This window comes from Ciona intestinalis, chromosome 2 (assembly GCF_000224145.3).
Source record: "Ciona intestinalis chromosome 2, KH, whole genome shotgun sequence".
Taxonomy (NCBI): Eukaryota; Metazoa; Chordata; class Ascidiacea; order Phlebobranchia; family Cionidae; genus Ciona; species Ciona intestinalis.
The window spans coordinates 182,223-208,448 of record NC_020167.2 but is presented as its reverse complement, the minus strand read 5'-3'; the positions used below and the strand labels follow the sequence as shown (position 1 = coordinate 208,448).

At 35.0% G+C, this 26,226-nt stretch overlaps 1 protein-coding gene across 9 annotated transcripts; it reads left to right on the top strand.

The window, feature by feature from the left end:
* Window positions 1-1,460: 1,460 nt before the first annotated feature.
* Window positions 1,461-24,608, top strand: LOC100187107 (protein phosphatase 1 regulatory subunit 12A). Of its 9 annotated transcripts, none has more exons than XR_003397563.1 (23): window positions 1,463-1,825; window positions 3,736-3,866; window positions 7,493-7,611; window positions 8,223-8,394; window positions 8,515-8,659; window positions 8,796-8,864; window positions 8,990-9,054; window positions 9,608-10,067; window positions 10,562-10,649; window positions 10,820-10,965; window positions 11,161-11,258; window positions 11,328-11,414; window positions 11,916-12,227; window positions 12,805-12,849; window positions 13,027-13,154; window positions 13,622-13,758; window positions 14,067-14,268; window positions 14,549-14,703; window positions 17,901-17,960; window positions 20,886-21,047; window positions 21,640-21,825; window positions 22,125-22,953; window positions 23,478-24,608. XR_003397563.1 is itself a non-coding variant. In XM_026840601.1 (22 exons), exons 1-22 carry the CDS (start codon window positions 1,565-1,567, stop codon window positions 23,562-23,564), a joined length of 3,318 nt encoding a protein of 1,105 aa, XP_026696402.1. In that variant the 5' UTR covers window positions 1,464-1,564; the 3' UTR covers window positions 23,565-24,608. The 9 variants fall into 9 exon arrangements, 2 of the variants coding, with proteins under 2 accessions (XP_026696401.1, XP_026696402.1); XR_003397562.1 differs by having other exon boundaries at window positions 11,325-11,414; XR_001975473.2 differs by lacking the exon at window positions 11,916-12,227 and adding an exon at window positions 11,517-11,609 and having other exon boundaries at window positions 1,464-1,825.
* The last annotated feature ends 1,618 nt before the right edge of the window (window positions 24,609-26,226 follow it).

The following is a 26,226-nucleotide window of genomic DNA, read 5'->3' as shown; positions in this document are numbered from 1 at the left end:
GAAAATTAAAAAAAGTCTCGTCTGACAAAGTCTCCCATCTTCCCCCACCCTACTATATATTATGACGACTTTATAAAACGCCCGTCAAAGCTGATTACTGTTTTTAAATATTAAAAAAATATGTAAATTAGAAACCGTACATTTTAAACAAGTAAAAAAAATGCAAAATAGCACGGTGCTAATTTTGAATTTCGCAAAAATAACACGAAAGCCAATGAAATTATCTAGTTTGCAAGTGTGAACGATTGGACTAGTTTCATAGCTTCATAAAACAACTTTGAATATTTCGTACAGTTTAATTTTGTCTTGTAAAGCTAGTTTTAGTTTTTTTAAAAGAATCCAAGATGTATGCACACAAAAACTAGGCAAGGGTAAATATGATTTTAATTTGAAATAAAAATAACAAAAAAATATCGGTTTAAAGTTATATGTATAAAGTTTCCATGGCAAAGAAACTATAACACAGCCGGTTAAATTCGGTAGGTTAAATATGTAAATAAGTTTCAATTTAGTGGAAAAGAATGTTTAGACTTAATTTTCAAAGCGTACAGTATTATTTCGTGTTATTTCCGTATAATTCTATTTATAAACTCACTTAGTAATCAAAATTAACAATGATTTTAATCTGTCCCATCTTATCCTGTGTGTTTTTAAATTTGTAAAATTTCACCTGTTGTGCGAATCGCTAAATAACTCATTGTGTGTTTTATTATATTTTATTAAATTGGTGTCAATTAATAAAGGAATGATAGTACTAATTCGTGGTATTACCCAAAAACCGTCATCTATTTTGAATTTGGAAATATTTGGCAATATGTGCTTCAGTGTTCCATCTTCCCTCATTGTGCTATACTAATACGTCCTATCTTCCCTCGCACTACAAGTCTACTATATAGGCTATTGGTTAGACATCACGATTTTTTCCTGTCACGTTCTTAGTTTTGTGTCATATCAACTTGTAATAACAGAAAATTGGTAATAACTAAAAATTAAAATGTACGGAAAAGCCAAAATCATGTAATAATAAAGCTGCGATGACCGCATAGGCCAAGGGAGCGAAGCCTTATTAACGCTGCTACACAAAAAAAACAAAAAAACAAAAAATACTCTCTCACAATGTTAGATGCATAAATCTTTAAAAAGCACCTTGTGTGTTTAAATATAAGCAGCATTTGTTTGAAAGGGTGTAAAAAGTATCCAAAAACTCAGGTAGTACGTGACATGGCCTTTAGGCCTACAGTGTGCACCACCTGGAAGTTCAATAATTATTATCTGCTATAATAACTTTACAAAATAGTCAATCAATTTTGGCGTTAATTATATTATATTGCAATTGAGTTGAAAATACAATCAATTGTACTATAATCGTGATTAGGTTCTTTTTAAAAGTTAACGCATTTAAATGGTTTGCCGTCTTGTTTGTGAACTCACCGGTTAGTTAAAACAAACATAAGAGGGCGGCATTGAGACGAGAGGTATTTCTTCTAGGGTGTGGGCAATATTTGATGACGTCGAAAGATTTTGCTGCAGGTTTGTTGTGTCTGTTGTAGGCTTGCAGTAGTCCATGGCTTATAACATGGACAATAGCGACAGACCTTTGACTGCCAAAGAAAAGCGACAAGAGCAGCTAAAACGCTGGGAAAATTCAGCTACAGACTCGGAAAGTAGCATTTTAAACAATTACAAGCCGAAAGTTAAGTTCCACGATGGAGCAGTATTTCTTGCTGCTTGCTCAAGTGGAGACCTGGATGAAGTTCAAGCTTTGTTAGATAAAGGCGCGGATATCAACTTTGCAAATGTAGATGGACTTACTGCTTTACATCAGGTAAGGATATTTGAGCATAAACAATCATTGAATCGTATACCCATCACGTGTTTAATCCATCATATATAATGTCATGATAATGTACATATTTTAAAATGATAGATAGTATTTTTCGGTAATACTGCCGCTGGTGACCAGTGAAAATTTTGGTCTCAAAATGTTCCTTACGCCTCCCTGATACCCGCTGTATATTTTTTTAAAAAAAAACTCGGGTGTTTGTGTCAAAAATTAACTTTGAAAATGCGCAAAAAACATTCTGCGTCACAAACATTCTTATGACACAAATAATCTATGTGTGAATTGGTTCCATGTTGTAGAGACATTTGTTCATCTAGGCGTAACAATCATAATTCTGAAGCAATAGGCAAACCTGTTCTGCAATCTTGGCTAAATTCCATTTTTTTCAACCTTGCACACACAGGTTGTGTATTTGAAGTTACGATCCATTTGTTTATGATTAGTTGCTATTTTTAAAACTATTGGTGCAAAAAATAATTTTTACTCGCATGGTACGTTCATGAGATCTCCGTATCAATATATTATATATATATACATTTTTTTGAATGTTGAAGATGCAAACCGTGACTTCATAATTCAATAAAGAGCCATAGGTATCGCTTATATCAGTATTGACCCACCACTTGCTTAAAATTGTTAATCCATCCTTGAAGTAATCAATGTTTATGTAATGTTTTCATCAACCACGCATAATGCTTTGTTATGTCATAGTGGCGATTCACACATTGATTATTTGCTTCATAATGGCGATTAGGTTCATTATTATTAATCCAGAAGATGAATGTTCTACATTTACATTGACGTTACTTCACAATCTTATTCATCATTGAAGCAGACGCACAGATTTTTTAAAATTCTTAGATATGCAGAGCGCAGCGTGCAAACCGTTTTTTTTTTGTAGAAATTTTCAACATAAAATTGGCGCTGCGTAACTCACAGTTTCCTGTAAAATAAATGTAATTTACTCAATGAACAGTTGGTCATAAGCTATCAAAAAAATCGTTTCCAAAAGTTGTGCTGCATTATGTTTACCATGTTTTTCCCAACTAAACACACTTTTGTTATGAAATAGAGTAGTGAATTGATTACATCATATTAGCGATTGTTTAACCTATTATTTAATTGAGATACTTTAGCAATTCACACTTTGTTATTTTCACCATGATAGCGTAGTTGATATGAAACAAATGAACAGCTTAAGAATTGTAAACTAGGTAGGCTATATGACAACTTTCAAAAATTCACCAGTTGCTGGCACTTCTGGAAGTAGGCACAAGTAATAATAGGCTATACTGTTGTTTGGAATGTGCCATCCCAATTTTTATTATTTCCACATTTTTCTCTGCAAGAAATGCTAATGTTGCACACACAAGTCCCAGAGAAAACTGCTACAGTCCACAGACTAGTATAGTTAGGTCAACAATAATTTAGATTCTCTTGCTACAACACTTAAGTTCAACAATTTAAATCTGATTGGAAAATTTTACTTATAATAAATGTTTCACTTAGGTAGGCTAGTTATTACAGTTCTGTTTTTTTCAAATATTATTAATAGTAATATGGTATACACTATACACAACTGGTAAATATGGGAAAGCCAACCTGTGTACAGGCTTAACTTGGAAAGACTAGTCTGCAGGCAGACTTACTTCAGCAAATATTTTTTTTTTCAACTTAATTGGTGGCATTTCAGTGGTTTGAATAATAAATCTATGCTTAGAAAATTGATAATGATGATAAAAAAGTTTTATAATGTTTTTTTTACAAATTTATAATGTTAGTTAAGTGTATTTTTTTTCTGTGCTGAGGTATGTGTGGTATTTATTTAAAAACTAAGGCTCTTCAATTAAATCGAAAGTAAAACAGTTAGCAACATAGTATTTTATTTGTAGGCTTGCATTGATGATAATCTTGATGTGGTGGAGTTCTTGGTGGAACATGGAACTGATATTGATCAGGAGGACAATGAAGGTTGGACTCCACTTCATGCGGCTGCATCATGCGGATTCATGGATATAGCAAGGTAGTTACGTCTACAACATTTGTTACTGTTTCCTACATCTGAATAGTTTATGGAACAATGTACTTTGGTAGAAATTCAAACGCATCATTAAGTATGACATGTGGCTTCGTGTTACATATTCTGTAACACAGGTTGTAGCGGAGATTCATAAGATCCAAATATTTCTACAGCGTACGCTGTTTAAAACAGCCACATGCTGGCGAATTGTTTCAAGTAACCTTGTTTGATTTGTACACGCAAATGTTTTCAACATTAAAATAATGCTTCCCTGTACCATACATATCGGGAGCCGATACACACATTTTAGAGAGACAAATAGAATGCTTCTTTATTCGAGTCTTGAACAGACACGTGCAGTACTTGTGATTCTTTATCGACAATCGGAAGTGGTCTCGGACGCGAATAAGACAAAACATTGACATTTCTGTCAAAACTTAGTTGTTTTAATAAATTGATATTCAGCAATACAAGTACCAGAATAGTGCTAGTCACAGAATTGAATAATGTTATAGTATTTTATAATTCTAATAATTCTGTGTTGTTTGTATTATTACCATTTTGCATTATATAGCAACACATAGACCTGTGGAAATGATACTAATCATGAAATCACCCATATTGAATTATGTAGTATGGTTATTTTTGGTGTGTTGCATATATTGCATATAATGTAGGTCTAACTCAGCGGTTTCCAAACTGGGGTCCGCGTACCAACTGGGGTCCGTGCAGCACTGAAGCAATTATTGTGATCCAAAACCAAACATTGATGAGTTAATTGAAGCAAAACAATTGCACTCTTCCCATTAAACAGCTTACTGTATTTTATAGTTTTTTCTTTTAGTTTCATTGGTGTGTTTTTGCATTTTCCCTTAGCATTATTTAATTTTTGTAGGGCCACAAAATTTCTAAATAATTGCGAAGGGTCCACCAGACAAAATTTAAAAAAAAGTTTGGTAACCGGTGATTTAAATAAACCAAAAAATAGATGCTTCGCCATGGTAGGTGTAAAATCCTGTTTTCGATCCATCTTTATTTTTCAACATGACATGAACTTACACTGGATTACTTATGTATTACTCTGTCATTTAACAACGGAACAAATAGTTTTGCACAAACTATTGTTTGGTAATGTAGTTTCACACTGTTTTGGTTTTAATATGAAATTAAAGGTAATATTCTTTTTTGTGCAATAAAAATATTATATATATACATGGAGCATGGGCTGTGTATACATATATAAATATATATATATATATATATATGTGTAGCCTAAAATGTAGGATATACAATGTATATCCTACAAATTATTTCATAATTTTCAAATTGGGCTTCGAAAAAAAGATCCCAAAGTATCAGTCATAACTGTGATCATGTTTTCAAATACATCTTGTATATTAATGTTGTTGGTTTGTTAAAGGCTTGTGAGTAAGTTGTCCTGTAATGAAGTTTTAAATCATATCAAGTTTTTGGTTTCTACAATAAGAATCTAATGTTAGAACACGCTTGTTGCAAGTTGTATGCTGATTCCTATGAGGTTTATGTTGATACAAAAGTTATATTACTCATATTGTTGTAGGATATAAAGTTTAAACTGTTTACATTTTCAGGAATATAGACCTGAGTTATATTACTCATCATGTATATTGTTTTTAGTTTATTTAAAACATAATCTTTACTTTGCAAAAAAATAAGGTTTAAATACATCATATATATGTTTTTTTTTTAATGAATAGAATATTCCTACTGTGGTGTATGAACACAAAGCAAACATCAGCACTTTGTTTGTCAACTACAGCTGTTGAATTGTGGAGTGGATTTATAATTAGTTAAACAGCCCCACTATGACCTACAATGTCTGCACTTCATTATGTTGAAAATTTGATTTGATGTCAATGTACGAATTTGACAACCTAAATATGGTGTAATCTAACTTATAAGACATGTAAATGTAAGTAATGTGAATTATTGCTAACTTTTCTGCTTTGTTTTTTTTCTTTCTGCTTTGTTGTTATGTACAATTTCATTTCTGCTGTGTTGTTATGTACAATGTGTCTAACTTACTACACAAAGACACAGTGGTCAAGATATAGCCCTGAGTATAATATTATAGTGTATGTTGTTTCAGCTGTCAAACCATCAATTACCTGAAGAAGCACCAACTATTTAGTCTGACCTCATTCAAACATACACATTAAAAATAATTGCATATCCACCTAAATATATATAATGGGAGTCATTCACAAGGGAATGAGAGCATAATATCGATATAGAGCATGCCCTTGCTTGATTGGTAGTTTAATTTACTGATATACGTAATTGTCTGCTTTTAGCGAGCCTGTCAGCTCTTTAATGCCACTCTAGCTTATCACGCTGTTTCAGGATGAATGTCATTCTCTTTGAACTTATAAACAACACGATAGCCCCACAAGATCTTATTTATCTTTTCTGATATAAAGCAAACTATTTCTCGTCACCCGCACACACTTTTGTGTGTTTCCATATTTTATCTGATAATTGTTTCACGAGCATAATTGGAAAGACTCGTGCAATATTTTATTCAGTCTGGATCATAGCCAAGTTAGCGAGCAGCCAAGCTCATAAGCACTGCGGTTTGAACTCCTTTATTCTCTCGTTTATAAAGTGGTTTTCATACGATGGCATTACAAACAGTGCGCCTCACACAGCGCTACTATCTTAGCCTAGTTTAAAGGAGATAAACTTCACGAAATATGTCCAATGTAAACATCTTTTTAACTTCTGTTTAAATAACGAAGTTCTATTAACATCACTTATCGTTTCCACACACGCAGCAATGAATTGATTGAATTATATTTGTCCCTTAGAGAAAAGAGAAATGATTTGGTGCAATGGTAATGTACACAGATATTATGTTCCGTTTAGATTGTTTCGTACTTCATTGAACTTGTAATCATAACAATACAATAATCTTTCCCGTACAGATGAATCAAAACATTGCGCAAGCAATATATTGTCGCACAAAGCAAGCAGGGCTTTAGAGAAGTTACGCCTCAGCTGTCATTTGCTCATGAAACTATTCTCTCTCCTTGTCTCTTTTATTTAACACTCTGGATAGTCGCTTGAGATATTTGGAATTGTGTCACACACGTCATGACCGTGCGACTTTAAGTAGGATTGCACCCCAATGAGAAGTGTCTATTGTATTCCAACGTCTCGCGTTGCGTGGTAAAATAGATCTTTGTTGTTAAAAATGTTGAAACAACAGCTGCACCAAACTTTGATAACAGTGGCGCACATTTAAATTAACTAGTGTAACTACTGATATAATAGATTCATAACAAATGTGTCAATCAAATATAAATTAGCAATATGCATGATTCATAATGTTTATTTGTTTTTCTACCAATGTAGCTACACCAAATGCAACATACAGTTATGATAATATGTTATTTATCTCACGCTTAATTTGTTAACAACCAAATGCAAGCAGTTTATTTAAACTAAGCTCTAAACCTAAAAATCCAACATTAAACTTTACACAAATCTACTACATACTCGCTAAACTGTTCATTTTAATTTAATTGAACATGTTCACACTGAGCAAGTGCATTGGTTGAAGGTTAACCATGGTTTCTTCTTTCTCCAAGATATCTGGTTGACAACCATGCAAATGTTGCGGCTGTTAATAGTGAAGGGGAAGTCCCTCTTGACATTGCAGAAGAAGATGACATGGTGGAATTCCTGCAAAAACAAATAGATAACCAAGGTTTGTATTGGTTGCTGAAGTTACCGACTTGTTATGAGTGGATTGATTAGTTATGTGTGAGATGGCCAGTGCAAAGGAGAAAATGTTAATTAAATAAAAATGTTGTTTAAAATATTTAAAATTATTGCTATGTTAGTGTGACTTGTTTTATTCCACATTTACATCAAATGTTAAGCTACATGTTTAATCCACACATTTATGTATGTTATATAATATACCCTTGTTTGCCATATTGATGTGTAAGAGGTTAACTATGCTCATCGAATAATGTTAAGTGATCAGTACAAGTGTTCATAAGCATCCAACGTTCGGATTAAATTTCACTTCAGTTTGTTGTTTTAACTTGTTACTGAAATGATTGTATGGAAGCTTACATGTCTTATTCCCATTATGAGGGTACTTACTATTGATGGTATGCAGGGTTTGGTTGTGTTTTTTCCATTATATAATGTTTGGATCTGTTTAAAAATCATGTATAATATATGTCCTAGTTTGAAATGTTTCTGACTACTTTATCATGTGTCATTTCATTCGTCATTGTCATATTATTTGATGACAAAACAAGTGACACAAGCACTGAAGCACATACCATTTCAATGAAATAATTTCAGGGTTGGACATTGAAGCTGCTCGTAATGAAGAACAAGAGATTATGATAGCTGATGCAAAACAACATCTTAATTCTATTCACAATGGTGATCAATCCTCAATATACAGACACCCTAAATCTGGGGCAACTGCCTTGCATGTTGCTGCCGCTAAAGGATACATTGATGTTATTAGGTTGGGATTTTAATTGTAGTTTACTACCTCTTATGTGTATTGCTAGGAATTAAAAGATCTGAGGAGAATTTTAAGTCATATGATTTAGATAATTGTTTCATGACGATTATATACTGACAGACTTCTTCTTCAATCTGGTATGGATGTTAACCTTCGTGATAACGATGGTTGGACTCCACTTCACGCTGCATCTCATTGGTCACAACAGGAAGCAGCCAAACTTTTATCAGATCGAGGAGCAAATTTTCTTTCTAGAAGCAATCTGGTTAGTTCTTGCTATTGTTAGTGAATGGATATTTTTTAATTGAAACATTTCCCTTAATTTTTGGAACTATTTCAGAGTTTACTATATTTCATTACCTAATACAAGGCCAAAGGTAAACACAAATATTTTGATCCAGGGTCAAACACCGTGTGATGTCGCAGATGAAGACATGCTGGAATATATGAGAGAATTACAAAAAGAAAACGTAAGTAGCACACAACTTTCTCAACATTGTGCCTCTTGGCTCATCTGCACAGACTGATACCTGTGTAGAAAAGAGTAGCAACACTGGAATTTCAATTATCATCTTCCTGGTATTTATGTTTTTAGCGAGCGCAGATGAAAGAAAGTGAACTCATCAACCCTCTTCCGACCAACACTATCACTAATAAAACGTAAGTGTTTTCATTTATTTTATATTTTGCTTATAGATTAATGTCTTACTCAACAAAGTTGAAAGCTGAATGGTGATAGGTAGTAGGTCCTATTCTTGCCTACGGATGTTTCTTTGAGCAAGGCTTTTAATGGTAGTTGCTCCAACTGCATGGTTGATTCTCCAAATTACTAGTTTAAAAGTAACATGAAAAAGAAAATCCAAAAAGCAAAACTCGGCAGTGAGCACCCAGGATATGGAGCATGTTATCCACCACACAACCCACATAGAAGGGATATATTTTAGAAAACCAAGCTGGTCTTTAGGATATATACCATGTAGTAATTTTTTGATATCACAAACTTTCCTGTTACTTTGTGTACCCAGATTAATCACATAAGTTATAATATTTATTCAAAGACATGCATATATATCCATGCTTGGCACATATGCCCACCTCCATTATTACTCTAATTTACCTGGCACCACCACACAAGGATAAGTCGTCATCATTGTATAATATGCTTAATGTTAGGAAATTATTCAAATTTGCCTCATCAGTTAATTTTTACAAGGTTTGAAATTCATCAACAAATTGACATCCATGAAACGAAGCGTGAATTCAACGAGGTTCATGATAATGATGTGGGTGTTGCTCACATTAGTGCTGCCGAAAAAGCTTTCAACCGCGACACGTTAATGAGTTCATCCTCCGATTCCGAAGATGACTCCACATCATCAAGTGAAGTGACATCATCAAAACTTACTGAGAAACAAAGCAAACTCGATAATGACTTCATCACTGATAAAATTGGGTCACGTACTGACATCCAAGATACTTCATCTCTGACTTACAGTAGCTCTGGGAGCAATGTCCGGAGTACAACAGGATTTGCTGGTCGGAGAGTAACGAGACCTGCATCACTTCACATATCATCAACATCCGCAAACAAAGATGTTCGTCCAACTATTATGAGCGCACATGAATTATCATCCACACGACCCATAGCCACCACTCAACCCATACAAACACCGGTATGTAACAACAATCAATTACAAATATTCATCTATAAAAGAATAATTATCGGTCTAACTCTAGTTAAAAAAAGATAACTAAGCTTGCTTGTTGTTTATATTTTTTACTTGTATGTTTTAAAAAATACTTGTGTTTCAGTTAGTAGTATGCTTATGCAGAGGTTACGGGTTGAAGGCTTGTCACTGTTACCATTGTGGGCTGGCAATCGCTATAACCCAGTGGTTCTTTTTTATAATAAAATAAAAACCCAGTGGTCACTAATGGGTTGGTAAAATTGTCAGCAATATAATAAAAAAATTACCCACAAAGTTACACACATGGTAACTCGTAAGCTAGCACAAAGTGTTTAAACAGAACACCCATGGTATAAGGACTGGCGTTTCCCGGCTAAAATCCCATTTATTCAATTATACCTAATCAAGCCATCTTGTCCCTGTGTTATAAACTGTCTTTTCACCTTGTTTAAGATTATGTTAAAATGATGGTATTGCAGAAAAGCAATGGACCAGATGCAGCTGTAGTAACACCAACAGAAAGAAACAGTGATATAAAAGATGGCGCTCCTTCAACTTGGAGATTAGGTTTGTACGGATTATTAAGTAGTTACTTAATGTGGTTTATCCATCACATGTTTACCATATAAGTTCATTAAATATGTGATTTAAAGGGATAATTACCTGCCATAGATGTTTTGTACGAAGATATTAATATTATGATTCAATAATGATGAAAATTGTTGGTTGGATGTTAGGTTTAAGAAAAACTGGAAGTTTTGATGAAAAGATGAGGATGGGTCGTCCTCCCACGGGATCTGCTTCCCGTGGTTCACAGAATGATATTGATCGTTCTGCTTCGTATAACGTCAGTAAAACACAGGAAGAACAGAAGTCAAGCAAGGTTTGTATGATCACTGATTAGTGTGTATGTAGTGGGAAGTTGTAAATATTATGGAACAGAATGTTAAACTTTCTATTTTATTTTCTTGAATTAAAACCAAGTGTTCTGTAAATTATATAACTTTATAGCATTTTATTTATGAATTTTTATAATGCCGGATTTTTGGAAATCAATCCATTTTTTCTTAATTTTTAGAGTGAAACACGCACAGCACGAGTTGCTCCAATAATCGACGCACGACTGCCATCAAGCAAGTCAAGAAACACTTCCGCAGATGAAAACGAGCCGGCCAGGTAATCAAGACTTTCTTCAAGTAACGATGATCATTGTTTTTTTTTAATAATGATGTTAATTAACAGTAGTTTCCAAAGAAGTGGTTCATATAGAAGATATGCCAACGAATCAACTTCTACATTTTCAACGGCCACACCAATTTCATATAAACGCAGGTTTGATTTATTTTGTTTTAGTCACCTCTATATTTTGGTCCCCCTACTTTATATTGCATTGCTTTTAATAACCACTTGATCATTGGCTTGCTTGCGCAACAGCATATCTTACAAACGAGCAGTCGGCCGCACTTCTAGCTCAGACATTAAAGACTCAATAGAGCAACCATCAAAACACATCAATGTGTTCTCGAGGTAGTTATGCTTTGTAGGACACGGTTTTGTTTTGCATTTTATGATGTCGGGTTCTAGAATAGTAGAATGCATAAGATGTGTGTTGTGTGGTACGGTGACAAAACTATTTGCAGTGCCCAGTATCACTTGGAACAAATATCATGATAGGGATTTGTCAGGTTCAAAATACAATAATATTTATTTCACTTGCACATGCCCTTGGTGTTGCATGCTTTCTTATATTTATCTTGTTAATATGAGGTGATGTTTTCTGCATGCAAGGGCTTACTTATTACTAACTTTATAATAAATATAAACATCTCAAAGTGAGAGGTCACGAACATACAGCCAACCTGTAACTATGGATGGCAACTCGCCTCATGCCACAAAACATGGATCGCTTGTCAAGAAATATTTGTCAAACTTTAAAAGTGAGGGTGGTGTGAAGGCAGGAGTTCATCGTCAGCATAGTTGTTCATCACCACATAAGCCATCCAATCGTCTGCATCGCTCGCGTTCGCTCGATCTACCTTCTAATGAGGCCGACCAAATTTCAAATTTAATTCGTCTTCGATACCAGAAACTTGTCAATAAATATAGAGAACCTGATGCAAGCAATAAACCAAACGAAGCAACTAGGTACCAGAGTTGGTTCGCCGCCTTGTGTGGCAGTAACTAGTAAAAGTGGAAGATAACAAGCTTAACAGACAGTAGTTTAGTTTTAAACTAACATGTAGTTAGTTATAACAAAGGTAGACTGTCAACACAAGTTGGACCATCTTGATTGATGTGAGAAACTCATATTATTGAAACATACAACCCACCCACCCACTGTTTTAACACATGCATGCTTGCTTTGCTGTTTATTGGTTGTTTTTGTTGCAGGAAAGTTGTGAACTAACAAATGTGATTATAAAAAGAAGCTTTATGTGGTTAATGTTCTGTTTAAGTTCATATATCCTGTTCTTATGTTTATCTTGATATATTCCAAATGTAAAATGAATGTAAATGTTTAGACATACCTAACTCTAGACTGGCTACTGACATCCCGTTTGAAATGATATGCAAGTGCATGAACTAAAGTTGAATTTGAATGTATTTTCTAACCTTAGATGCATGAAGTAATGCGTTGTCAGAATTTTTGTCTATTTAGTTAGTTAAACTAACAGATAATGTTCAGAAAGTTTGTAATTTTAACTAAAAAATATCTTTTCAGTGTGGAAGAAGCTGCAGATACAAGTGAACAAACTAATGCAGCTATGTAAGTTGTGTTTAAAAATCAAATTATTTTATCTTACTTTCTCTAAACAAATATTAGAAATTAAAAAGAAATATTGAATTAATGTACTAAAATGATTTTTTAATGTTTCAAACATAAGAATTGTCAACAGTCTTTTGTGTGAAACTTAATGTTGATGTCTGTATTATGACATCACAGTGACATACGGCCAGACAGAAGAAGATCACATCTTCAACCTGTCCGAGATGAAGAAGCGGAAGCTCAAAGGAAAGCGAGGTCAAGGAGGGAGAGACAAACCCGACGATCTACACAAGGAGTTACTTTGGGTGAGTTGTGTCTAAGCTGTTGATCCAACAAGGGAAGATTTCCCATCTATAACTTTTAAAGCTTGTCACACCTGGTGAAGTCCAAGCATTGGCGCTAGAGGTGTTGGGGTAATTGAACTGTGGTCTAAATCTCAGTTCTTATTGTCCACAACCCTGTAAAACATAAGCAATTAGGGAATACCCACATAGAATAAAACAAAGTTAAACTTATGAATCACAACACACTTGGTTCCCCTGAATATGTTTTCTGCATAGCGCACACCATAGTTTCAACAGTTTTTCACAGTACTTTTTATTATAAATTACTGTTATTCAGTGAAAGTTCACACCTTGGGACTGTTTTAAAAAGATCAATCAAGTGAAATTCTTTTTATTGGTGTAGGGAAGTAAATCATGCATGGCACACTTACAACTAGGCCCATTTCATCAAGCCTTATCTAACATCTAAATATTTTCCACCAAACCAGATGTGTTTGAAGAGGCAAAACGTACGATTGACCATATGAAACAAGAACGAAGTGAAAACGCATCATCATCAGTTAGCAAACAAACTGATGCTTCAGATTTAAGTGTAAATAATGATCTTGGAAGAATCCCACACGTTGTAAGCAGTTCATTTATAATTATTGTTATTTATAATTATAATTATAATTATAATTAATTATTAATTAACCAAAGTTTATCAATAGTTTGCATTGTATTCGCACAAATAGTTTTAATAAGGACTACTCTTCATAAATAAAAAAATTATTCATAAAATTTATCAAAAATCACTTTACTGATGAATCTCAAATTAAAAAATGGTCATTGTAAAATGTTCCTTCTGCATATCGTAAATGTATTTATATATTGCTGCCTTATTCAGCTATCATTGTCGAACAAAACAGTTTTTGTAAAGAAGGTGTTTTTCAGGATTCGATGGCAACAAACCACAGACGATTCAACAGCAGTGCTTCCAGTTCATCTAACAGTCCACGCACGGTCACACTGCCATCTGGTTATATACCATCCAACGAACGTGTGCGCAACACTGCCAAGACAGCACCAATCACAACAGTGATTCCAAGTATTAATATCGACGCAGGAGATGAAAAACAAGATCCTCAAAAACAAGGTAAGTCTTATTTTATATTTACGTGGCAGTAATTTCACTCAGCCACATCAGATGACAATATTCATGTGGTCAACTTATGAGTTATGTCATAACAATTATGTCATAATTGTACTAGTATTTTGATTTGTTTGTAAAGTAATTACCATAATAATGTTAATCTTTTGTACATACTTTGATCTGTAACAATACCTTGATAGTATAATATCACATTGTTTTTCTTGGATGAACTTTATCGATTTTAAATGTTAAACAAAAATTAAAGTCTGAATTATTTTTATAGATGATGATAATGCAGATGAGGGGAATTCCCTAACCCCAGGGGGTCAATCGCCTTCTGCTCGTAAATCTGCAGCTCAACAAAGAAGAAGGCAACGTAAAGAGCGACGATCGACCGGTCTTCCTGGTTTGAAACCGTCTGAAACAACGAATACCGATGTAAGTGTTGAGGGTTGTGTTGTGTGGGGTAGGGGGGAAGGGGAGTCAGGTGATGCTCAAATATCATCTCATCATTTGTCCGATCATGATGAGCAGAAAGTTATTGAACCAAGCCGAAGTCCGAGAGTTCAACCTAAACTTGGATGGAAGTCTCGTAGATATCAAGTTAAGAAGATGAATGATGAAACGAGCTCGTCTGCATCAGAGGTGACGCGTGGATCGAAGGATCAGAACAACCAAGGAGGAAGTGACATCACAATGAATGATGATGCGGCGTATCAAGCATTGGTTAACCGACTCCATGAGAGGATGAAAACAAAAAGAGGACAAATTGTAACTAAAGATGAATCATCGGATGTTGGAACTCACAACATACCACCAGTAGATGGCGATGAAGAGGCATTAACAACTGAAACTAACGTACCTTTGCTACCACTAGGTAATGATATTGAAATAATTGAAGAGAGTTTACCAGTTATAAAGCAACCAGTTTCACAAATGATCAAATCTGATGAGTGCGCTCGGGAAAGTTCACCACTATATGGTGCTAAAGATAAAGAAGAAAGTTTTGTTTCTATGTTTGCAAAAGAAGACAAACATGATGATGATCGTTCGGGTGTTGAATCAATTCAAGGAGATATTGTTCCACCGTTGAAAGCTGATGATAATACGATGATACGCCGCAGATCACCGCTGTTGCAACGAGTACAACAAGTTAATGATCCACTAATAGTGGGTGATGCTGCTTCTCATTATGGAGCTGTGGAGCAAGATGAACATAAGGAGGAAGAAGAGCAAAGTTCAAATAATAGAGATATAATTGAAATACTTGGTTGGACATGTTGTGTTGGTTGTTGCTACTTGTCTTATCAGATGTGGAAGTCATGGACATCATGAATGCTTTGTAAGGAAATGTAAATTACCAATCAATCAATCAATATCTGCAGAAGCTGATTCGTTAAACTTGCATGGCTCGTGCTGTAATATCACTGTCACGATTTGTGATGTCATAATAATCGACTATTATTCTACAATAAGAAAGTTGTTGTTATGACATCCTAACACTGCGCTGTCCCATTTTCTTTCATCTAATATTCAGATAATGCATGCTTGTATATTGCTACCACCTACCATATATATATATATATATGGATAGGTATGCTAATGATAATCTAAAAATGATGAAAACTGTAGAACATGTTTTTAAATTTACTTTTAAAGTTTAAATTGTATTGAAAATTCTGTTTTAATATTTTTAAAATGTAGATCTGACGCTTTCTTTGTTTGTTGCATTATTTGGATACTAACAGTTGTCAAGTGATTGTGTGTGATACTTGCTGCACGTAATTAACACAATTATAATCTATAATTGTTTATTATATGCTTTGTAATAAGGTTTAGATTTCTGTGGACAAAGGTATTTTTTCGATAGGATATTATTATCAAGATATGTTCCATTTATTAGTTAGATGATATATCTTTACAGTTAGATGAGTTTGTTAAAGTTTTGTTGTGTTTTGCAGAAACCAGTAAAGGAAAAGGATAATAGCGGGAGAGAAGATTTAGATTGGTTGAGGAAGCTTGGCAAAGTGTCAGGAAAGAATATTTCAGCTGTGTGTCAAGTGTGTGCATCTGGTGACCATAGTGACATTGCGAGGAAAAGCTCCAGCAAACGTAGATCTCTTCAATGTGATCTTCATCCTCAGGAAATATGCAAGAGATATTATGGCACAATGTTGAGTGTACAGAAAGTGTTGCACAGTGAAGATGTGCCTAAGTCTCAGCAGTGTTGCACAAGTGATTTTAGTCAAAAAGAAGCATGTTTAAAAGATGAACTTTTTATAGAAAGAAGACATAGTCATTGTGGGGATTCCCCTAGTCTTGTCAAATCCAGAGCATCAGAATTTTTAAGAAAAAAGATTTCATTTGTAAAAAATAAAATGTTAAGTTCAAGCAGTAACCAAGAATTTAGCGAACATGAAATGTTAGTAAAAGATATTGAGCATTGTAATGCAGATGATGCATTCAACACAAAACACAGTGTATCTCACCAAGACGGAACAAGTTGCCAGCCATCTGCTCTATGTGAAAAGTTTGATAGACGTGCATTAGTTACATCACAAAAGTTGACATCAGACACAGCTCAGAATATTCAATCTGCAAAAATTAAACCTCATTCAAGTTTCATTGGGTTGAATGCAAAAGATTCTTATGCGAAAGCTTTTTGTGCTAGACCAAGTCAACAGAGCTTAAAGAATAAACTGAGCAGTGAAGATATAATTGCTATTAATAATGTTAAACGCAGACTTGATTTTACCAGCCATGCAGTTCAACAGGTTAGTTCATATCTCATTGTAAATACAATAAAAATTAAACAGGTTTGTCAGTTAAAACTAACATTTACTGCATATACTCATTTCTGTACAAACTAATATACAACAAACAAACAGATCATCTTGTCCGGAATACCTTTCTGTATTGCTTGGTAACTAACCATCAGCAACTAAAAATAAAGTTAAACAAAGTTAAGTCTTCAGTGACAGACTACTATTCCTTACAATTGATTAATCTATTCTATATGCAACATCATCTGATGTAAACAACTCTATCTTGCCCTACGAGTTACATCCCCTATATAATGTTAAAGGAGTTGTTCTATTGCTCGAATGAGGAAGGAAATGTGTAATTATAGCTTGCATCGCTTACGTCAGTCGCCCTTTTAATGTTGTGTTCATTTTATGGTTTGTTTACTGTACAGTGCACTATCGCCATCGCCCGCCTGTTTAATCATGTATTAAGTTTTACTGAATGGCATATTCATTCAATGTTTCCTTGTAGACTATTTGCTCAGTAAACATTGTATGGAATATTTGCATACCAACTTTCTCTGACTGTCACCCATAAGTATTTAATTAATTCAGATTACACATTTTCTGTTGCATAACACATTTTATAAATTTTATTTCCATTTCTTATTTAGTAGTGATTACCTCAAAATATTATTTCCAATATTTATTGCCTTACCAGCCACTGTACATGTTTCAGACATTTATTCCACTTTTTTACATTATTTTATGAAAACCATAGACACAGTTTATTTACCTAGCATACAGTTCCTATCTGTAGAAAGTATATTCCTCTCTATTATTAATAATATTAGTGACAATGTACAAATATGACATCACAATATATTGCAGAACCAAAGTGATGATGAAGAAACATTTAAAAATGACACAGAAGTCATGGATGACGAAAAGGTTGGTTTTCATATTTAAACCTTGCATTTATAAACACTTTATATAGATAAAGAATCTTCCCACACATTTATTGTAGTAGTTATTTGTGGTGTGTTTGTGGAGACTTTATAAGTTATCAGTTATTCGCATCAATCACATGGCTTTAACAGACTTGCTTGGTGAACCTGTATTACCTTTGGTACACAAATTTTAAATAAGATACTTGATGACTATAATGAATCTATAGTGTATCTAATACTATATATATGGTTGAATGTAACTTTATTCTCGTGTGGCGGAAAAAAACGACAGTCCGTTATAGCATGGATGTTCTGTTTCACAAACCTTGTGCCAGCTGGGCGGTTACAACGTATGTAACTTTGTGGATGTGTTTTTATCTTGGTGGCTGACAGTGTGACATCCCATTATTGACCACTAGGTTTAAGGTGTAAGTAAGAGCAGTAAAAATCCACATACGTCTACAAGCCACAACGTTAGAAGCGACGAGCCTTTAGTGTTGGTTTAGTAACTCTTAGAGACTCAAGCGCGCTAACCACTGTTACGGCGACGGTTACTTTGTAGGTTCCTAATATAGAGCTGTCACTTGCAGTTGTAGAAGTTAGTAATGTATTTTGAGAGCTTGCATCATTCCTATATATAACATGATGTAGGGTCGACCTTAATCCTGCAGGACAAGATTAAATCGCTAATTGATTCGTTACCGATCCTTATCTTGGCACTAACCGAGTGAGAGCGTTACTCATATCTGCTTCGAGCAACTTAGTTGTTGCATGTATCAGACAGTATTAGATACTTTATAGTTTAGCGATGCTACAGTGCGTCACAAGTTTCCGTTTGTATACAAATGAAAATATGTTGCGAGGTTTGCAGTCGACAACATTTAAGTTACCTCATTAAATATCAAAAAGACCTGCTGTATCAAACAGACGACTTCAGGGCCAGGGTGTTTATTAAGAACTAGTTGCACAAGTCTTTTAACAGAGCAGACATTTCATTTTAAATCATGTTATTGGAGACGGTAAACGGTTGCAGCCAAACAGGAATGTTGACATTTGCATCGATCGTAGCTTCTCCTTGTGAGGTAGATTCTCGGTACCCGTTGCCTTTTTCTTTGTTTCATAGACGTTCAAGCGTGTATCAGCTCCAAAGATAGACCTCACTCAGATTTAGAGAAAAACACTTTCTTCGTTCTTGGCTTGCCTGCCGCACCTTTATGTCACAGGTTCCGCTTCACTGCTGCTTGTGCTTAGTTATTGAAGAAACGGAAACTTGGCCAGTTTGTAAGCAGAGTAAAGTAGCGATACTGGTGTATTGGTAATGTAATTAAGTATAGACTAGAACTAGGTAATGTTTGCTTAATCGGTAAATAGCTTGGTTGCGATGCTTAGTTCAATACAAAGAGGTCGCTATAGCCGTCTAGCGTTTATGCATGGTGCATAGGGCCTGAGGCAAACGTATGCTTATGTGCGATACTTGTGCTTCTAGATAAGCGGAAAGCGCAATATTATCAGTCAACTCATAGTTTTAAAGTGTCCGGTTACCCACATCCAATGGTAGGTATCTCAGGAATGCATTTTTTAAGTTAATGTTAAAGCAAAGTATTTTCTAATGCCGCTTTTAAACATTTAAAAGTATGTCTAAGATGAATAGATTCATCATTTTCTATTATTTGATATTCCATTGAATTCCATCTTCGTTTATTTTTGTACAAAAAGTTGAAAGTAATAATCGAATATTGACGTGACGTAAACTTTAATTGTGTGTCGACCTTGGCTTCGGTGACGAAAGAGCACTTGTAACTATTCAATTGACTCTTCAAAAATCGATAAAACAACCAGCTTAAATAACTTTTACTGCTGAAAGGTTCACGAACGCCACAGTTTAATCGCAGATCGGTTTATAAGTTCTGTTATAAATAATAGATAAGTATAACTGGAGGAATGTATTATTTATTATGTTGTGTGAACGAATATGCGGAAGGGTTGATGTCTGCAGTGCATATGTGGTATAATACACAAGTAAGAAACAGCAAAAGTATGTGAGATTATTTATGACAACGACGCAGCAAATTGCGGTTTCCAAAAAAAAGAGAACCCACTTACGTCTTATAATAACAGATGAACATAATGTTAGCACGTAATAACTCGATGAAGACCCGGTATTATGTTGTTGTATAAACCAGTAGGCCGAGTGTTCGAGATTGTTAAGCCGTTTTAGATAAGCCAAGTATGGTTGGCACTTGAATCATGTTGTGTTTACTTTTTATGCTTTGGTACTGTTGCGTTGGTGCAACTGTAGTTGCTCAGTCAAATAGGCGTCGCAAGGTGATGTTTTCTGTGTATAATCGGTAGTCGGTCGTGGTTTATCCAATTTAATATCCCTAAGTAAAATACAATATAGTGTTAATGGTTCTCGGAATCAGTTAGCCGAAGAGCAGTCATACCTAATTTAAAATGTGCACACATTATTAAAAGTATTTGTATTATCACTACAGTACAGTTACAATATTTTAAGAATGAATGTATTTATATTCCAACAGACGTTATAGTGTATAAACTGTCAAACCAATGTACATGATAATCTGCATTTGTTTATTAATATAATGTAGAAGTTTAAGTTAAGGCATTTTAATTTAACTGTAAATATGACTTCGAAATATTCGCGCCGTCTGTTAAGTAGCCACAATGATGACGTAGATGCAAGGTCGACGTCACCATCTCGACCTTCACTTGTAAGTAACATATGTTGTGATGTCATACTCACATTCATCGTACAATCCTGACGTACTTTCCAACTTATAAACAAAATATTAATAGATCTCATTTGTCGTTTTTTTTATGAAATATATGTAGGTTACTTAGATAAATATTGTAACGTTATAGTAACAACCTGCATGGAACTTTAATATCTTTTTAACTTAACAAGGCCGAGCGTTTAAAGTCAACGGCTGCACGCTACGATTCATCCTCGTTACCTGATCGTCACACAAGACATAGAGCTGGTATAAGAGGTAGCGATAATGATCTTCCTTCACGTTTCGCAATTCCTGTTGATGATAGAAAAACTGACGATAAAGATTATAAAAAGGTAAAAATCTTTATTTTAGGGGAAAGTAAAATAAAATATGTGGTTTCATCGAGGCTGGGTTTGGGTTATTTCGTCATTCCAGAAGCTTGAAATTTATTTTAATGATATTGGCACAGCGTTTCTGTAGTTACGAAAAACTTTAAACCAAGATTGTTAAAAAATCATTTACTTTGTTGTCTGAACTAGGATTCAGAATCTATGGTCCCAGAAATTCAGCACTGAGTTTTATTATTGCGGTATATGTACTTTGTCGAGGCTCGACGCTGCCAACATAAAAAGGTCGTTGTGTTCTTGCGCAAAAAATCTAATGTAAATGCTTCCACCCAGCAGTTCCATGCAAAAAATACAGAACCGACAAAGGTTAAAGACAATCGCCCGATTTTATATGGGGTAACTTGTAAGCTGGCACGAGGTATTTGAAACAGAACAATATTAAAACGACTATCGTTTCGCTGCCACGCGAGAATAAGTTAAATAGATACATCCATTATCGAACTAATCCCAAACCCTTATCCAGCGCAAGTCTGTGTTGACGCACACCTACGGGAGCGTGATCTTAGTCGACTCGCTTTAACTCCCTATAATCTTGTAGATGTATCAGGATTCGCGTGATGAGAACGACCGTCTCCAGAGCGAGCTTGCTGAAGCGAAACGACGTGTCACCGAGCTTGAGGCTAGGTTAGAACGTGCTGATGACGTCACAGCTCGTCGGAAAGCGGTGGAGAGCGAGAAGAGATCGCTGGAGAAAAAGCTGGCCGAGGCTGAGAAGGAATTAATGGTAAGATGATCCTTACGTGTGAGAGTGGACTTTCTACAGCGCTTCTTGTGTTTAGAAATTAACCCAGCTAAACTACTTTACGATAAAGTATTCTAATTTTTTCTGGATTTAACCATAAAGCATGGTTTACATTTACGAACCTTTGCGTTAAACACCATTTTATTAATATCGTCTTTCTTCGAAAGTATAAACCGCTTCGCCCGTGCATAATTGTCGTGACGCCCAATTAACCTCCTCTTGCTCCACATGTCGTCTCTGTGTTTCATCTTGTTTCAACTAAACCAATGATTCGTCACCAGAATTCACCCAGTCTGGATTCCTTACGTGCCAAAAACGTAGAGCTCCAGCAAGAAAACCAGGCCTTAACTCGACTGGTTAACAAACTAGGTTCCAATGAAGTTGGTCCTCCCACATTATCACTTGTTGATAGTTTCGCCAGTGGATCAAGTGATGTTGGCACGGAGAACAAACCTAATGATGAAGTGATAGCCTCAGCGTCAACGAAGAAATCTTACGTGGACGAAGTCCCTCCACGTAGATCTTCGTATACTAAATATGGTTCAGATACATTTTCAACTGCATCCTCATCCCGAGATCAATCTCCTGCATCCAGATCTTCATCCTCGTATAAAAGTGGTTCATACGGAGATGGCTCACGTCGGGCTCTCGGGATGACCAAATCTTCCTCCGCTGTTGACAACACAAGTTGGACAAGACCTTCGTATCGAAGTTCAAGTTTAAAAGACAAACACTCGAGCACATATTCAAAATTCTCCACTCCACCAAGCTATACGACATCAACTTCACGAAGTCACTACAACTCACTTCCTCCAAGCAGTCCAGTACTAAACCGATCAAAATTAACATCAAGCAAGTCATCAGCATATCCGTCCTCTAAAACCGACTCTTACTCGAGTTACAAACCTCGTACTTACGACCAGTTATCTAAGAATCGTTCAAGTAACTTCCCAACTTCTGCAAATTCAAAACGAGTGGGAAATTTAATGGAAACATACCGTTCGACTTCCATAAAGCCGTAATGTTCATCTAGCGTCGACTGCCGGACGTCAAATGTTGAGGCTTCACCTGACATTTCGAAGCAGTCGACGCTTTTCACCAGCAGCCAAGGTGAAGAAGCATCCCATGATTGCATTTGCCATAAATTCTGTGCAGGGAATGGCTCTGTTGTGTTCGATTTGTTTCCCTTATATCTTGTGTGCGGAATTTCTGCTTGTGTGTTGTTTATGATTTGTTTCAGTTTCTGCAGTCGCTAATTGCAATTTGCTTTCGTTTAAAACCAATCAGATTTTAAGTCAACCAATCTACCTGATATAGAAATATACGAGGTGTAAACTAACTTGTACCTAAATTGAATTAATCAGATTTATTGATTATTCGTTGCATGGGATAGGAATCGACTGCATGCTTTTGTCAAAGTTACTTAATAACCGACCGAAAACTTGTGCACATGATAAAACACTCTTTTTATATTCATGCGCATCAACAAGCATGATGTGGTCTCTTCAATGAGTACCGCCTGTTGTGATTTGATCCATTTTTTTGATACTGGTTTTATCCTCATTTCGTTTTTACTAACACACATGTGTGTCATGTATTCATATTACAACTAACGAAGTAAAATCTCCACCCAGGTGATGGCGGACCTTAAATCCGACAACCAGCGGCTCAAAGACGAAAATGGAGCTCTCATCCGTGTTATAAGCAAGCTCTCCAAGTGACCTCATTCTCTCACCTCGCCACAATTTGCCGCAGGATGGCGCCATCGCTAATCGAATGTTCGAGAACAACGATCCTGTGTCGTGATTGGCCAGGATCTGTCAAGAGTGTTGGTGATATGTTTAAATAAGAGAAAAACACGCCGAACACTTGAGTATACAGCAAGTACACCGCCATAAATATCTAAATTATATCAAGTGAAATACTCGGTTGTTTATAAAGATGTTGGATAACATTGTATTGCCAATGTATTGGTAGGCACGTTACAAGTTGTATGAATGCGGTATTCTTTGCACGTTAGCGCACGACTAGTAAGGATTAACAGAATACACGATCCTCGAATAGCTATGTCACGGTTGAATATTACACACAGTATACGGTGCTTGCCTGTTATTCACCAATATCTCTCGTACAAGTTAACACTTGTCAATAAAGTGGACAAGTGATTAATCGGACCACTCAGGTAGTTCAAACGCACGCAGTATGTACGTTATGTATTAGCAGTACGTTTCAACCGAGGCTTGTTCTTTTTATCTTTACAAAAAAGTGATTTTCTTTTTCTGTTGTCACGTTTATTAAACGGCTGAAAATTCCGACTAAGCCTAAGTGCCTCACGAATTCAATCAATTTACTCTTCAAACCAGCACAACACACTTACATACGGTTAAAGATGTTTTCAGCTGTAAACTCCACGCTTACCACTTCACCGCTGGCTGCACCTCACACAAAAAAACCTTTGCGTTTTTAATTGTTGCAACCTTCGTCATAGTACAGCTATGTAGCATCACTTGCTGATAAAACGGGGAATTTTCAGTTTTATTTTTTTCCATTATACATGGGTTCAGTTATAAGCTCTATCTGTTTTCTTTCGATTTTGATCGTTACTACTATTCTCTTATTGACAACTTTCTCAAATTTAAAATGATCGCATTGAACATTTAAATTGATTGGTTGTTTAAATGATTTTTTTTGCAATTCGTTGCTTGCGTTTTTGTGCTTTTATTCTTGGTCCTAGTGACTATACGAATAAACCTCTACTAAGGTCAGATTTCTGTTTCATCTGGCGTATCATGAATGCTTTTAGGCTTAGGTGTCACGATAAACTTGGCTCCTCGGAATCGCTTTATGGTACTCTCCATTTATAAAAAAACAATATTCTATACAACGCATACCAAAACTTTCTTTATGAAACACTTTTTGATATAAACTAGTAAACAAGCAACGCATCCAGGTGTTGCAAAAGTCTAAATGATTTGCAATGTTGTTATATATGGGGTAATATCAAACCTGATGGTCGTCCCATCTTCCCCCACCCAACTATACCAAAAATAAAAAGTTTTTGTAATAAAGCTCAAAAATTCCTAATGCACCTGTTTGCCACGTGTAACGACTGTATTCCCATGTATTCTTAATTTACCGTTTCAAAGTTTTATTGACCCCGTCAAATACTACCACCGAATTTTATATTGCAAAACCTAAAAGCAAACACTCAGTATGTACATAGCGCGAAATGGTCATTCTGTTAAACCAACGGTATGTGTACTGTTGGGTAAACTGTATATCAGCGCAAGTTTTGTTATTTCTACCATTTTCCATAAAATAGTAGGGTAGGGGAAGATGGGACACTTTGTCAGTCGAGACTTTTTTAATTTTCTTTTTACGGGCCCCCATTTAATGATAATCAGGAAAATAAGGTTACAGAATTATTCGACAGTATTATCACGACTTTATAAAACGCCCGTCAAAGCTGATTACTGTTTTTAAATAATAAACAAATATGTAAAATAGAAACAGTTTACTTTGAACAGGTAAACAATGCGAAATAGTAAGGTGCTATTTTTTTAATGCTTTCTAAATCAAGGTAAAGCCAATGATTTTTTTAGTTTGCGTGTGCGAACGATTAAACTAGTTTCATAGCTTCATAAAACAACCTTGAATATTTCGTACAGTTTGATTTTGTCTCATAAAACTAGTTTCAGTTTTGTAAAAAAGCACTGAGGTATAAGCATGAAGAAAATAGGCGCAGGGGTCAATATGACTTTAATTTGAGATAAAAACAACAAAAAAATATCGGTTTAACGTTATACATATGAAGTTTACATGACAAAGAAACTAGCACAGCCTGTTAAACTCGGTAGGTTAACTAAAAGTTGCAGAATACTGCTAATGTAAATATATTTCAATTTAGAGTCCCATCTGGCCCCACAATGTAGTTTTGTATGTTTTCATTGCCAAACTTATAATAAAGAAACACATAAAGATTTGCTTTTAATTTAGTAATTTATACCTCAGGAGGTTTTCAAATATGAGGTACTGATATGATAAAAAGATAATAGTTTGAAAATACATGGAAATTTGGTCATTTGCACTTGGTGATAATTTTTATGAGAAGTGGCTTGTGCCAAAAACAGAGTAGTATACATTTATAGGATACAATATTTATTCATTGATGTTCGAACATTACCCATTGTCCTTCAAACAATACCAATTGTTATGCAATGCTATAATGTATAGGTAATATGTAAAAACTATAGCAGTGGGGCAAGAAAGGGAATGTTTAGACCTAATTTTCAAAGCGTACAGTAATATTTCGTGTTATTTACGTTTATTCCTATTGATAAATACATTTAATAATCAAAATTAACAATGATTTTAAGCTGTCCC